The sequence below is a fragment of the Periplaneta americana genome, chromosome 1 (genome assembly GCF_040183065.1).
Source record: "Periplaneta americana isolate PAMFEO1 chromosome 1, P.americana_PAMFEO1_priV1, whole genome shotgun sequence".
Classification (NCBI taxonomy): domain Eukaryota; kingdom Metazoa; phylum Arthropoda; class Insecta; order Blattodea; family Blattidae; genus Periplaneta; species Periplaneta americana.
The window spans coordinates 113,504,413-113,520,852 of record NC_091117.1 but is presented as its reverse complement, the minus strand read 5'-3'; the positions used below and the strand labels follow the sequence as shown (position 1 = coordinate 113,520,852).

General features: G+C 40.9%; 1 protein-coding gene across 9 annotated transcripts in view; it reads right to left on the bottom strand.

Moving 5' to 3' along the window:
• LOC138699973 (thymidylate kinase) overlaps positions 1-16,440 on the bottom strand; it is a 150,646-nt gene that overhangs the window by 101,188 nt on the left and 33,018 nt on the right. For 6 of the 9 annotated variants that reach the window (XM_069826257.1, XM_069826273.1, XM_069826249.1 and 3 more), the window contains exon 2: positions 12,461-12,569. The exons of 2 other annotated variants lie outside the window; for them this stretch is intronic. In XM_069826257.1, the coding sequence (XP_069682358.1) occupies positions 12,461-12,513 (53 nt within the window). In that variant the 5' untranslated portion in view covers positions 12,514-12,569. Of the gene's footprint in view, positions 1-5,744; positions 5,804-12,460; positions 12,570-16,440 lie in introns of all 9 variants that reach the window. One more of the 9 variants, XM_069826293.1, reaches the window with a different exon arrangement.

The following is a 16,440-nucleotide window of genomic DNA, read 5'->3' as shown; positions in this document are numbered from 1 at the left end:
TTCTGTGTTGTGTAACTTTCTCCATTCTCCTGTAACTTCATCCCTCTTAGCCCAAATATTTTCCTAAGCACCTTATTCTCAAACATGCTTAACCTATGTTCCTCCCTCAAAGTGAGAGTCCAAGTTTCACAACCATAAAGAACAACGGTAATATAACTGTTTTATAAATTCTAACTTGCAAATTTTTTGACAGCAGACTGGATGATAAAAGCTTCTCAACCGAATAATAACACGCATTTCCCATATTTATTCTGTGTTTAATTTCCTTCCGAGTATCATTTATATTTGTTACTGTTGCTCCCTGGTATTTGAATGTTTCCACCTCTTCAAAGAGTAAATTTCCTATTTTTATATTTCCATTTCGTACAATATTCTGGTCACGAGACATAATCTTATACGTTGTCTTTTCGGGATTTACTTCCAAACCTATCTCTTTACTTGCTTCAAGTAAAATTCCCTTGTTTTCCCTAATTGTTTGTGGATTTTCTCCTAACATATTCACATCATCCGCATAGACAAGCAGCTGATGTAACCCGTTCAATTCCAAACCCTCTCTGTTATCCTGGACTTTCCTAATGGCATACTCTAGAGCAGCGGTTCCCAAAGTGTGCTCCGCAGAGCCCTTAGGGCTCCACGAATGATTCTCAGGGGCTCCGTCCGCGGAAGTTATAAAGATGACAAAAATTGCTAATTCCATCTAGTCTCTAGCGGAAAAACGGAAACTACTTCCATCAAGCCATAAATACTTTCTGAGAAAGTAGTTTGTGTTCTTCTTCCTACATGGAAGCATTAATATTAGACCTACTCGTCACTGGCACTATCTCGATCTTTCTTGCTTGCCAAGTACTCAATGATTCTCGAAATTTATTTTATTTTATTTTTTTTATATACTGGGCAGGCAGTGTTTGTTATTCGTGGTACGTGGAATCTACAATCTATTGACTGTTACGTTATCTCAAAAACTATATACATATACTGTATACCTGCATGTTAATTTGATAGCAGATGTGTTAGCTAAACTTTGATTGAACCGAAACTGTGGCTTAAGATGGGCTCCGTAAGACCTAAGAGTCATTAGCCATCAACCAGTGCTCAGTCAAAGGGAGATAACAACAGCTTCAAAGCTTACTTCAAAGAAGATAGTGAGAATTCCTGGGAATTGAGTTCGGAATATGTTGAACATGATCCTGTCTCAGAGTCTACGATGCGTAGTGTAGAGGTACTGAAAGTAACAAACGAAAATATTGCGATTTATATTTGGACATGGGATTCACTGAGTTTGCTGATGACAGTCTACAGCGTGTGATATGGAACAAAGTTTTTCCCAATAGTTCTATGTTCCCTGCCAAGCTTAGACGGCATTTCTCAATTCAAAGAATCACAAATAAAACTGCAAGACTACTTCGAAAGAAAAAGTGACAAACTCCATGCAGTTCAGACAAAATTTTACCTCGTGTAAAAACAAACAACGAGAAAGCACTGAAAACGTCGTACTTGGTTAGTCATGACCATGCTCTTGCTGGTAAACCTTACCCTTGCTGAATTGCTGAAACTCTTATGAAACCACTATTAGTGAAGGTAGCGAAGTGCATGGTGGACGATAAAACTGCAAACCTGATTTCCATTGTGCCCTTATCAAATAACATTGTGCATAATCGAATTCAGAATATATGAAAAGACGTAAAAAATATCATGATTTCCCGTATCAGTTAAACGAAATTTTCGATACAACTTGACAAATCCACGGGCATTGCCGGATTAGCTATGTTAATGATGTTTGTGCGATATGAATTTTCAGGTTCTTTCATGAAATATTTTGTTCTGCAGCCATTGCCAACCTCTACAAGTGGTACTGAAAATTTTTTTTCTTCATTGAAAACTCGATACCGTGGGACAATTGCATTGACGTGTGCACAGATGGCGAAAAGGCCATGGTAGGTCCTGTTGCTGGCGTTGTTACAAGGATCAAGGAAGTTTTAAAAACTGCACAAGTAGTCACTGTGTACGACACCAACATGCACTCGCAACGAAAAAATGCCAGCGTTATTAAAGCAGGTAATAGACAACTCCGTCAAAATTATCAACTTTGTTAAGGCACGACCTTCGCAGTGTAGGCTACTTAAAATCTCGTGTGAAGATATGGGTAGTATACAAAATCATTGTTAGTAATATTACACACAGAAGTGCGATGGTTGTCGCGCGGTAAAGCACTGTCCCGATTACATGAACTTTGAACATAAGTTTCTTCACTTTTGAATTACCAGAACAGTTTGCTAGCAGATTATTTGAATGATCAGGAATGGTTGTACAAATTATGTTACTTGGCAGAAATTCTTCAAAAATGAATTCAGCACATACATAAAGGTAAATGGAAGACTATATTCAATGCTGATGACGAAATTGTCGCACTGAAGAAAAAGACAGCATTCTACATAGAAAGCGTCGACAGTCTCATTGACTTCAAACTTTAGAGAAGAAAATAACATAACAATGAATGTCTCATTCATAGCAATAATGAAAGAACACCTTGACAATTTGCTTCAAAATATCAATTCATACTTTCCAAGGGACACTCAGTAATTGATTCTAAAGAAATATGAGTGGATTGCAGATCCATTTCCAGTGATGTCAAAACCAACAGCCCTCACTGCTTCAGATATGAGGTCCTTGTAGACATGGTTTCGAACAGCCACTGTCAGGCATAATTTAAAAGCAAACCATTTCCCAAATTTTGGGCTAAGTTAGGGGAGAACTTTTGATATTAAATTCAAAAGCTAAATTTCTCTCACTGCCTTTTGGCACTGTGTACCTCAGTGAAATGACCTTTTCGAGGTACACTTTGGACACAGAAGACGATATATGTCTTCAACTGACTTCTATGACACCGGACATTGACAAACTCTGTCGCAAGAAACAGGCACATTCTTCACATTAACTTCGGGTGTACATGTAACATTGTAACATTTTTTAAATATCTTAACTACTTGTTAATATCATTTTGTAGATTTAAATAAATTATATCCAGTACTTTTTTACTATTGTTTCCTCTATTAATATATATATATATATATACATATATAATATATTCATACTTCCGTTTATGTATCGTGTGAAATATGCTTCATAGAACGTAGACAGATAAAACTAAAAAGTAAACATTTCTTGGGGCTCCACAAGAAACTTTTGCTTCAAAAAGGGCTCCGTGGCTGAAAAAGTTTGGGAACCACTGCTCTAGAGCAAAGTTAAAAAGTAAAGGTGATAGTGCATCTCCTTGCTTTAGCCCACAGTGAATTGGAAACGCATCTGACAGAAACTGACCTATACACATTCTGCTGTACATTTCACTGAGACACATTTTAATTAATTGAACTAGTTTCTTGGGAATACCAAATTCAATAAAAATATCATATAAAACTTGGGAATACCAAATTCAATAAGAATATCATATAAAACTTCTCTCTTAACCGAGTCATATGCCTTTTTTAAATCCATGAATAACTGATGCACTATACTCTTATACTCCCATTTTTTTTCCATTATCTGTCGAATACAAAATATCTGATCGAAAGTTGATCTATTACACCTAAAACCACACTGATGATCCCCAATAATTTCATCTACATATGGAGTTAATCTTCTCAAAGGAATATTGGACAAAATTTTGTACGACGTCAACAAAAGTGATATTCCTCGAAAGTTACTACAGTTAGTCTTGTCCCCCTTCTTAAGGTAAGTACGATTATGGACTCCTTCCATTGCTCTGGTACAATTTCCTTTTCCAGAATAGCAAGTACAAGCTTATAAATTTCGTTAGATAATGCACTTCCATCCTCTTGTATTAATTCTGCTGGAATTTGATCGATACCTGGAGACTTATAATTTTTCAGATTTTCTATCGCAATTTCGACTTCAGAAAAAGTGGGTTCGGGTATAAATGACTCAGCAGTTTAGATACAGTAGGCATATTATTATAAATTCAGTAGGCATGTTATTTACATACGAATATTATACAAGCAAGCCTTCCACGCAGTATAGGAGGAGAAAGAAGAATACATCTCACTCTCTCCCAATTTCTCTCTGTACCTTCCAACAAGTGTTTTATTTAAGGGATGCTGTCTATTTTGGAATCCCATTATTTCATGGCAACATTCCCTCTCACACATAATGGTGCACAACCACTCATGTACAGTAGGGCATATTGAAAAAAAAAAATTCCGAAATTCAAAACGTAAGAGTATACAAAAGTTGCCTTGCAATCTCTACCATAAGCAGTAAGAAAACTAAGATTAGCATATAAAATAAAATTTGTATAACTTATTATATTTTTATTTTATAATTCTTTGGTGCATGGTCAGTGGGACCTAAGTCACTTCTTTTTTTACAATTTTTGGTTTTTGATAAGCTATTAAAAAGAAAAACTTCAGTTTTCATTTGGTATTACGGACTTGTGCCTGGGTGAAATATAAGTCATAATAAAGTAAAATGATCAACTTGCATTAAGTTTTATTTTCTAACATTTTGTCAGTATTAACGGCTTAAACCGACATAAGTCCTAAGTATCACCACTATATGATGTACTGGAGAAATGTTACGTTGACCACTTAAGATTTTTATGCCTTTGTAGTTAAACTAACAGGTGCCAACACTATATTAATATATTATTGGAGGAAAAGTCTGATTAAAGATCACAAAACAAACCAAGATCTTTATTGTCAGATCTTATGAATTACAATAATGACAGTGATCGAGACAAAACATGTACCCCAGGATCAGAAAGTGAAAGCAGTCTGGAGAAGTTAATATATAAGACAAGAAAAAAATACAACTATTATTAAAGTCTCTTATAAAGTTTCAGATTTGCAACAAGAGCACATTTTGAAAACTGTTCTTCCAAACTGTAGTGGACATATTTCCTTCAAAAAATGAAGTTGGGCTTTTTTCTACAACAATGACAATGCTAAAGCCAGTTCTTCGCAACATCCTTGGGCAAAAGCAGTGTGCATACAATCAACACTTCTTTCAATGCGGGCAATCAAACATCAATGTTAATGAGGAAGTACATGCAGGGATAATAAAACCACTTAATGCATTTTGGTTCTGAAAAATGACATTAGGAAATATTATATAAAAAGGTAAAAGGTAAAGGTATCCCCATAACATGCCATGAAGGCACTGGGGGGGAATGGAGGTAGAGCCCCATGCTTTCCATGACCTCGGCACTAGAATGAGGTGGTGTGGTCGGCACCACGCTCTGACCGCCTTTTACCCCCGGGAAAGACCCGTACTCAATTTTATAGGAGGTTGAGTGAACCTCAGGGCCGTTCTGAAAGTTTGGCAACGAGAAAAAATCCTGTCACCACCTGGGATCGAACCCCGGACCTTCCAATCCGTAGCCAGCTGCTCTACCAACTGAGCTACCCGGCCGCCCGGAAATATTATATATACGTATTTTATTTTTCAGAATATTTGGGCTTGGTACACATGATAAAAGTGTTTCGTTTGTCGCAAAATATGTCACCAGTAAAAAGTAAAAATTATTAGACCTGAAAGAAAAATGGTTTAAAAATGAAGGAATGTTAACCACGATTTCAGTTTTGAGATGAATTGTCAGGGGATACCTGTATGCAAACACCTTTTTTCTCAGCACATTGGATAAACATGAGAAATTTGTTAGACATCTCATTCAGAATAAAAGACCAAGCACTACTGAAACACCCCAATCGCGACGGATATGGAAAACATACCTTGAAACATAAGAAGAGTGAGGAAGAATTAAATGAAATGCAGTTGTCGAATTTATTTACTGAAAAGAGACAGGTTAGATTAATACAATTAATACAGATAAATAAATAAACATAGATAAATACAAATAGAACAAAATGATAATACATATAAGAAAAAACTGAGTGTATAATAATATTTAATAAATTTTAAGACCGAATGAACAGTAAGAACTCATATTTTGTCTTTCCTTTCTTATGAAATTCATTATACTACAATCTTCGTTATTTAAGTACTGAAGATTTGCAGAATATGGTGTATGATTAGGAAAAAAAAATTTTCATTCATTTCCCATGCCACACACAATCAGTCGAGAGACTGGCAAAAACAGTCAGTGATTCTTGGGCTACAATTTGTGGTGAAAAAGATAAATACCGTACTTTCATCAGGTCCACACTGAATACAAGAAAACTACTTCAATCCTGTGGGAAGAAGGCAGATTATTTATTTTTCATAGTGTGACAGTGATGTGAGATTCGAACTCACGACCAGCGTCCCGCGAGACAGCATATCGCGCGGGCTTCACGGGGAAAGGGGAAAGGGACCTACACGCGAGGGGAGGCTGACCGCGCAGCTGCTACTTAACGCAGTGAATGGGGAACGGACCTTCCCGACTATTCCAGAAGTGCGTCGAAGTGGAGATATCCAGATAATTCTCTACACACCTGTAGAAATTTCTCGCAACTATGATTTTGCTATAAAAGAAGAAGCGCCAGCGAACTCGAGCAGTTTTTCAGTTATTCAGTCAGTGAGAAAGCCAGAGCAAGCTAGCCAGTCTTGTGCACCGGAGTTCGACTCGAGTGTGCGTCCGCAACTGCGTCAGCAGCCGAAGGCCTGAGTTCGAGTGCAGTGGACCGCAGTTGGAGGGACCTGAGTTCGAGTGCAGTGGACCGCAGTTGGAGGGACCCGAGTTCGAGTACAGTCTCTGAAGCTCTGTGGTTCGAGATACTGTGAACTCGAGTGACTGAGATAGAAGAACTGTGAACTGAGAACTGGTAGTTCTGATTTGTAAATAGTGCTTTGTAAATATTAGTTAAGATTAACAGTTCATTGTTGTGCGTAATAGTCCAAGTAAATTGTCATTGTCGTCGGTGGAGTGCTATAACGAATACTGTGTTGAGTGAAGATCCAATTGTTGACGAGAGCGTTTAAGGTGAATTGTAGAAAGGAATTATTGTTGTGACGAATAAATTACATTGTTGTTACTAATAAAATTTACATTGGTGTCAGGAGTGGGACATTATCGACAATGGAGAACCTACAGCAGATCCTGCAAGCCATCGCAGAAATGAAAGCAGACATGAACAAACACATCAGTGAGTTGAAGAATGACATAAGTGAAGTGAAAACGGAGATGAAGAGTGACATAAGTGAAGTGAAAGGCGACATAAGTGGAGTGAAAGGCGACATCAGCGGAGTAAAAGATGACGTCACTACGCAAATTGAAAGCGTTTCAGCCCACGTAGATGGAATTGTCGCCATCGTGAAAGACGAACTCAAAGCCGATCTTGACAACCTAAACAAGAATTTTACAACTATAAACGGGACAGTAACCGAATTGAGACAGGAGGTAGACCATTTCGACGGCAAAATCCGCGATCTCGAGCGTCGTCAAGAGCAGACGAGCGAATTGCTGGACAAGACGAGTGAGGTGATGGACAAACACGCCGAGGAAAACAAGCACATACTCACGTTGATGGACCGACATGCTGAAGAAAACAAGCACATCCTCGCGTTGGTGGATCGCCAGGCTAGAGAACAGAAACAGATAGTTGCCGAGGAGGTTCGACGGGCCATGCAAGAAGCGGCCACAGAGTTGAGGACTCCATATAGTGGCCCTGCGGAACCATCGCCTTCAGCCAGACATTACAACGTCAAGACGCCGAAGTTCGACGGTACGACGTCTTGGGCGATATTCCGTCGCCAGTTCGACGCCATCGCAGAGCACAATGGGTGGACGCCAGCAGAGAAAACCACTCAGCTGCTGGCCGCACTTCAGAGACAGGCGTCGGAGATTCTTCACAGCGTTCCAGAAGATGGGACAGCCGCTGAGATAATGGCGGCCCTGGAGGGACGTTATGGTGACCATCAACTTGCTGCAGCATTTAGGACCCAACTAAAAACGAGGGTCCAACAGTCAGGCGAGTCCCTACAAGAATTCGCGATGGCGGTGGAACAACTGGCCCATAAGGCCCTCAGGGGCCTACCTAATGATTTCATCGCTGGAGAGGTGGCCTACACCTTCGGCAGCGGAGTTCGAGACCCGGAAATAAGACAACAGCTACTCTTGGCAGAGCATCGCACCATCAACGCAGCTCTGGCGGCGGCCCTCAGGATGGAGGCAGCCAAGATGACTGCGAACGTCTCGGCATCGCACCGGATCAGGAGCGTCACGGCGACGGATGCTGGGGGGGCGCCAACCGAAGCCACCCGAGCGGCAGTCAACGGAGCGGCGGAGACGACGGGCGCCCACCTGCTGGTCCTGTGGCAAACCGGGACACCTGAGAAGGGACTGTGACCGATCCGGTCACAGGCAGGAGAGAGAGGTGGCCGACGTCGAGGAGCGCCAGCAGTCAACGGAGCGGCGGAGACGACGGGCGCCCATCTGCTGGTCCTGCGGGAGGCCGGGACACCTAAGGAGGGACTGTGACCGATCCGGTCACAGGCAGGAGAGAGAGGTGGCCGACGTCGAGGAGCGCCAACAGTCAACGGAGCGGCGGAGACGACGGGCGCCCATCTGCTGGTCCTGCGGGAGGCCGGGACACCTAAGGAGGGACTGCGACCGCTCTGGCCACCGGCCGGAGAGAGAGGTGGCTGACACCGAGAGGAGTCAACAGTCGCCTGAGCAACGGGGACGACGGGTGCTCACCTGCTGGTCCTGCGGTGAACCTGGGCACTTGCGGAGGAGTTGCGACCGACCTGGCTACAGTCAGGAGAGGGAGGGGGCCGATGCTCGGAGGAGCACGTCGGTGCCATCATCACCGTCCCCTCGGCTCGTCCTGAAACCGGTCGACAGAAGATGCGACGATGGGCTGATTGCTGAAGGACGGATAAAAGGCCGTCCATGCAGAGTACTGGTGGACACCGGGGCGATGCTCACTATCGCCAGACCAGACGTCGTGCGGGGCCTACCTGGGAGGACGCCGCTGCGCCAATACGAGCTACGGACTGCTTCAGGCAAGAGCTTGCCCATCCAGAGAGGTCTTCCTGGACCTGACCTTGGGGAAGAGGAAACTGGAGATGTGGGTGTTCGTCGCCAACATCACCGAGGACGTCATCCTGGGACTCGACGCCATGCGCTTACTCGATGCGACGGTGGACGTCCGGCGCCGTATACTCCGTCTTGGTCGGGATGAAGTGTTCCTGATGGACGCCGAAGACCAACCCGTGGCCGGCGAGCTCTCCTTGGAGGGCCATGTGGAAAAGCAAGACGGCGCCCACGCAGTACGAGTATCGCAGCCCAGCCGAGCCCAGGATGGGATAACGCCGCCATAAGGAGGGAGCAGCTGGAGGACCCAAACATTGGACAGCTACTACGTGATGTGGAGTCCGGCCAAATACCAGTATGGGCCGATATCGCCAACCGTAGCACCACTTACAAGAGCTACTGGGCCCAGTGGGAATCCTTCACTGTCAAGGACGGTATCCTGAAGAGGATTTGGGAGTCGGCCGATGGAAGGACCCGCATAGAACAACTTGTCCTGCCCAGGAGCAAGGTGAAGGAAGTGCTGGAGGAGACTCATGCTGGAGTGACAGGAGGCCACCTGGGAGCCAACAGGACGCTGGACAAGTTAAGACAGAGGTTCTACTGGCTACATCAGAGAACCGACAGGGAACAATGGTGCCGAAGATGCGACACCTGTGCAGCCAGTCGCGGACCAAGGACACGCAGCAGGGGAGCCATGCAGCAGTACAACGTGGGAGCTCCTTTTGAGAGGATCGCCATCGACGTTGCTGGACCGTTCCCGGTCACGGATCGCGGGAACCGCTACCTGCTAGTCGCCATGGATTACTTCACAAAATGGCCAGAGGTGTACGCGATTCCCAACCAAGAGGCTTCGACGGTGGCCGACGCGCTGCTTGACAACTTCATCTGCCGATTCGGGGTGCCCCAGGAATTGCACAGCGATCAGGGGCGCAACTTCGAATCCAACCTGATGGGGGAATTGCTCGAGCGTCTGGGGGTGCATAAAACCAAGACCACTCCCCTCCACCCACAGTCCGACGGCATGGTGGAACGATACATCAAAACCGTGGAGGAGCACCTGCGGAAGGTGGTGTCCAACCATCAGCGAGACTGGGATGCCAGAGTCCCACTGTTCCTCTTGGCCTACAGAGCTTCGGTCCACGATACAACAGGGATGACACCGGCAAACATGGTCTTCGGGAGAGAGCTGCGCCTGCCCTGTGATCTGCTGTTTGGCACGCCACCTAGCGCCGACCAGCCAGCAACTGACTATGTGGCAGAACTCACCGAGAAGTTGAATGGAGTTCACCAACTGGCCAGAGAACACCTCAAGATGGCCAGCGACAGGATGAAAGTGCGCTACGACAGATTAGCCAACTCTGCAGGATTCCAGGAGGGCGACCTGGTGTGGCTGTATCGACCTACCAGGACCAAAGGGAAATCACCAAAGCTGCAGCGTGCCTGGGATGGACCATACCGCGTGGTGACCCGGATCAACGACGTGGTGTACCGCATCCAGCGACAACCTCGAGGGAAGATGATGGTGGTGCATCTGGACCAATTAGCAGCCTACCAAGGGACTGCCCGGGACGAGCAGCCCTAAGGAGGGAGCAATGTGACAGCGACGTGAGATTCGAACTCACGACCAGCGTCCCGCGAGAGAGCATATCGCGCGGGCTTCACGGGGAAAGGGGAAAGGGGCCTACACGCGAGGGGAGGCTGACCGCGCAGCTGCTACTTAACGCAGTGAATGGGGAACGGACCTTCCCGACTATTCCAGAAGTGCGTCGAAGTGGAGATATCCAGATAATTCTCTACACACCTGTAGAAATTTCTCGCAACTATGATTTTGCTATAAAAGAAGAAGCGCCAGCGAACTCGAGCAGTTTTTCAGTTATTCAGTCAGTGAGAAAGCCAGAGCAAGCTAGCCAGTCTTGTGCACCGGAGTTCGACTCGAGTGTGCGTCCGCAACTGCGTCAGCAGCCGAAGGCCTGAGTTCGAGTGCAGTGGACCGCAGTTGGAGGGACCCGAGTTCGAGTACAGTCTCTGAAGCTCTGTGGTTCGAGATACTGTGAACTCGAGTGACTGAGATAGAAGAACTGTGAACTGAGAACTGGTAGTTCTGATTTGTAAATAGTGCTTTGTAAATATTAGTTAAGATTAACAGTTCATTGTTGTGCGTAATAGTCCAAGTAAATTGTCATTGTCGTCGGTGGAGTGCTATAACGAATACTGTGTTGAGTGAAGATCCAATTGTTGACGAGAGCGTTTAAGGTGAATTGTAGAAAGGAATTATTGTTGTGACGAATAAATTACATTGTTGTTACTAATAAAATTTACAATAGAGAGCAAAATGAAAATAAAAACAGAATAAACAAATAGTAATGGGTGGATGGAATAAGTTAGCAGTCATCTCCCCATGGTGAGTTCTGGGTTGATGCAGACTGTAACATATTTGTACCTTTTATTTTGCATTCCTGCCATCTCTTGGAACTTAAAAATAATACTTTTATTTGATCTATCAATAATAACAAATCATAGCAGTCTGCATCAAGTGAAGCTTTGCAAACATTCTTATGTTAGAAAAAATAAGGTAAACAAAAAGAACCCCTCTGCAGCTTGGTGAAAAGTGCTTCTAGGAGCACCATTATGCAACTTTTGCGAATCTTTAAATTTTTAATTTCGAAAAAAAAAGTCATAATAAAACATGAAGACAATGCAGGAAAATACAAGAAAATATTAATAAATAAATATTTAGTCAAAATAAATAAAAGTTTTTGAACATCCACAGATAACCCACTGCAAAGTGGATAATCTGCATGAAGATAATCGAGATTTTGAGTGTGCAATACAATAGCATACAGAGATAATTGTTAAATATCCATTTTGTACACCTGCAAAGAAATTCAAAATATAACTGGTCAAGTTTGTTCATTGGAAGTAACCTTAATCATATAAGGCCTTATGGCCTCAACCCTGCAAGTAAAAATATTTTAAAGATCATCACAACCCTTCACCTTCATACTTTGTATGACAAAATAAAATGTAAAGGGAAAACGCTAACGCAAAACAGAGTGGACGAGTTTGCTACAAACTCCTGTAATTTTTCATGTTTTTTTTTTTTTTTAATAACTGTAAGCATGGATGATTAATTCAAGTAACTTTTTGCTATGTCATTAAAAATAAAACATAGGTATGTTACTGTAATATAAATATTGTGATTTATACCTACTGTTACAATGATAGAAGAGAATTTTACAGTCATAAAAGTATCTTAATATGAAGCTCCAAAGAAGATAACCGACTTATTATAATGAAAATATCCAATGGAATTGTTTAAAACTACCAGTTAAATAAAAAAAAAACTTAAAAAAAAAAAATACCTAGTAATTAACCTCATTCTAAGTATGAGTAACTGTATGAAAAAAAATCGTCATATCCATGAACAAAATATGGTTACTAAATGTAATGAAATAATTAAAATTAACTTACTCCATTTCCCATCGGTTCGCAGAGAACAACAGATGAATAGCTTTATCTGACATATTCGTTTTTCTCGTTAGATAATTATGTATTACCTGTCCTATTTCAGTACTTCGATCTGTAAATAAAAATAAAAATTAAAAAAATTGTATCAATAACAGACATACTAAGTGACTAACAGACATACCAGCTGACCATTTTGTATATGGAATGTAAACAGGCATTGCGATCTTATGTTGTTACTCTGTGGGAAAGAGAACATATTCTATGACTAGAATAAGAGAGCGATTGTACTGCACAAGTGATGCAACAGTGGCACAATGTCAGTGTAGTACAAGCAACTGCCATTCCATAAACAGAATGGTCAGGTCAAGCCTTGGTTTTTCTGAATCAATGCATGCGAGCGAACTACACAAGAGATAGTGAGTGGTTTCTATAGCTGTGAGGTGCACAGACTTCGCACCTCACAGCTATAGAAACCACTCACAATCTCTCATGTAGTCCGAATTTGTGTGATTCTATTTCTCTTTCTTGCCATGTCACTTTTTTATTATATATTTACAAGCATGTTGGATACCAGCTACTAATCTGTCTGCTCTCCTTCCCTACCCATTCCAAAAGCTAGGTGCATACATGCGATTCTTGCTACAACTCAACAGTTTAGTCATGTTGTGCAAGTTCCACAATTTCTTCACAACTATACAGTTTTGTCTGAGGATGCACATACTCGTACACACAATAGTCATGTAGCAGTCGCACTCTGTTCAACAATATACAACAAACAGGCTATTGCATAAGCTTTACTTTACCTTGAAGAGAAAAAGAAAAAAAAAAAAAAGGAGAATATTGTGTTCATCTGTTATTCTGTTCTAGACTAATGAGTGGAACATTTCACATGTTACACCAGAAAAGTTTTTATGCACTATCAAATGAGTACAAGGAGTTGGGATGAGTTTGTCTCATTGATTGGTCCATCTTTACAATGTCTAGGAACTGATTGGACAAGCTTCATTAGGCCAGGAAAGAGATCAAGTGCTAAATTACAGTAAGTAAAACACAAAATAATATTAATTACATAGGACTGAAATACATCGCTCAATATAAAGAAAGCATTATAATTACTTAGTGAAATCTAAAGTTTTTGTTTGCGGTATTATTCAGTAGACATGTTTTTGGGGTAATAATGGACAAAAACAGAACAAAGTAACTTTCAAACACTGAAGATTTCACTATCAGGAGAGGGATTGAAATTCAACAGATAGAACTGAGCTGCATGGTTGGAGTGACACTACAGATGCCTGACAGACTGGATTTGTAGGTTAAATGTATCCCATAATGACAACAATGGCCCTTAAGTAGTTCACTGGAGAAATACTCTTTCAATATTTGGAGTAGCATTCAGCACTGAATTGGATGATTTGGTTGGATGAAGGGCATACTTGTTAATGCAAAGTTCGGCTTTTCTTCGCATTTATCTACCAAAATATTTGTAGGATTTAAATTTTTGCTTTGAACTTCCCATCTTTGGAGAGTGACTTTCATGCAGAAACTAAAGGAAGTGCGAAATTCTTGTCTCCATCCCGATCATCCTTCAAAATTTGGAGTAAAGATTCTTGAAAATGTCCAGCGGGTTTTTCTTTGATAGGACTCCTTGGCAGCTGTGGTTAAGACAGTTCAAAACTTTCTGGATTTCCACTTTTACCTACAATATATCGACGTTACTATAGCTTAACAACTGGCGAAACTCCATTGTAGCAGATTACTAAACCTTACCGCTGTGCTGTAGGCAGAGTCAGAGTTTTCCCTCCATCAATCTGAACCATTGTCACTACTGACTGACAAGTCATCTGATGCATCACTGCTATCAGTATGCGCTACTATTGGCTGACAAGTAGGAAGGAGATGAATAATATATTGTGTCACTCTTTAAGATTGACGCATGCACAGACCAACGAAGTTTTCTAAGTTGTTCTCCTACACCAGGGCTTGCCAAACTACAGCCCGCAAGCTACTGTTGTTCGGCCCACTTACTAACTTGAAAAAAATTAAAAGTCAATAAAAAAGAAAAAAAAACAGTATGCCTATAATACATTAATTTATTGACGAATTTCGATCCATGAAATAAAATCAGAGGCTCAGATTCTAAAACAAATTGCTCAGGTATTGTGGTAACAATGATGTTGCTACAATATAGGCCTAATGATTGCAAGCAAGCAGTAAGCTGCCAGGCAAACGTGGGTTGGCCAGCCCAAGCACAAAGTGTGGCAACAGAGCAACCAGAGACTGCACAGCAGTAAACTGACAACAGCGACTTCTTTCTGTACATGCTCACACATTCTAGAGCAGTGGAACTGTTAAGTGGTAAATATTATCCAGTTAAGAATTGTAATAGCACTCCGAGTTAATCCACAAATATTTACTAGTAGTTCTTACAGCCTAACTTAATTTTAATTATGGAATGAAAAGAAAAGAAGAGAAAATTGGACAGTGAATGTCGAATGTTTAAACAACAATGGAGTTTGGACTATTTTGTGATTGAAACTGGAAATAAAATAGTATCACAGTCTACTATATGAGTCATTCCACGTCAAATTGCACAAAATTATACAAATTTTGAGCTTCATATTTCTGATTGCGTTGGGTCTAATAAATCAACAAGTGTATTTTTATTTCCTCCCAAGTCCACATGTTTTTAAAACATTGCATGTTAAAATTCGTTAAAAATGTCGCACAACGCAACATTTAAAGAGTCATATTTCTGAGGATATTGATGATAAAATTGTTTTGAAAAATGCATTTACAACCTTAAAGTACTATCTTTTGTTAAATATTTACTAATTTTAATATAATTATTACAAATATTTTTTTTTATGATTCAATTTTTAAAAGTTAGATATCAATGTGAAATAGCCGTATTAAAAATCTAAAAAAATGCATACTAGGTACACTGAAGTATTCTTAATAATTTCAGAAAAATTACAATGGGATCTCCAATAGTTTAAAGGAAATTTAATTACATACGAAACAATGTGTAGCGGTCGGTGCAGCAGCAGTGGACGGAAAGTGTTTAAGTGCGCTGGGAGGTTTATTGGCGCTGGATGATCGAGTGAATGTTGCAACATTTACACCAATTCGGATCAAGTCACTCAAGGAAACACTGCTAATTTACTTATTATGAAGTTTCAAATATTTGTACATTATGCTTTTTGAACATTTGTTTTCATTCACACTACACTTTAAATTTTCATTCGCCTACCTTCATTCTCGAAAGAAAATTGTTTTATTAAATCTTCAGTTTTTGACAACGGAATGAAAGAATGTAATTGGTTTTAGAGTGTGGTATCTGGCCTGCAAATTTTCAGTGTGGTTTTTGTGCTTATTCAATGGACAAAATATAAACTACATGTTAGAAATGTTTTTTGTGACCAATCAAACAATTTTTTTTTTATGTTGTTATAGGATCTTGTATAGGCTGGTTCTCGTGGCAAGTCTTTTAACAGTTCCTCCAATGCCATCACATGGACCTTTACCACGCAATGTTGCAAAGAAGTGTCATTCAGTGCTAATTCCATAATCGTCTTCATGTAAGCAATTATTAAAAAAATTTTTTTTGTTTTTGTATTGTGAACTTGATCCATCAGAAAAGTAGATGATTTTTTTCATATCATTGAATTCTTGCATTAAGAAATTGATTGCTTCGGATTGAAAAAAGTGAAAGGAATTGATGTCATGTTTCATGCTTTCTGAGATGACAACAATACTTTTGTGACGAATTTCTGTATTGTCTTTGAAATATATGTACTACGAAAGGATGTATTGTGGCTTGGCATTTGTTCCAATGCACACTTTGTACTGAATCTTGTATTACAAATGAATAATTTTCAGAAAAGTCTGCAATAACTATGTAATTTTCAGGTTGTACATTTTCTTTGCATTCCGTCAAAAATAAAATATGGCTGACTTTGAAGGGATGACGATGAAAACCTTTA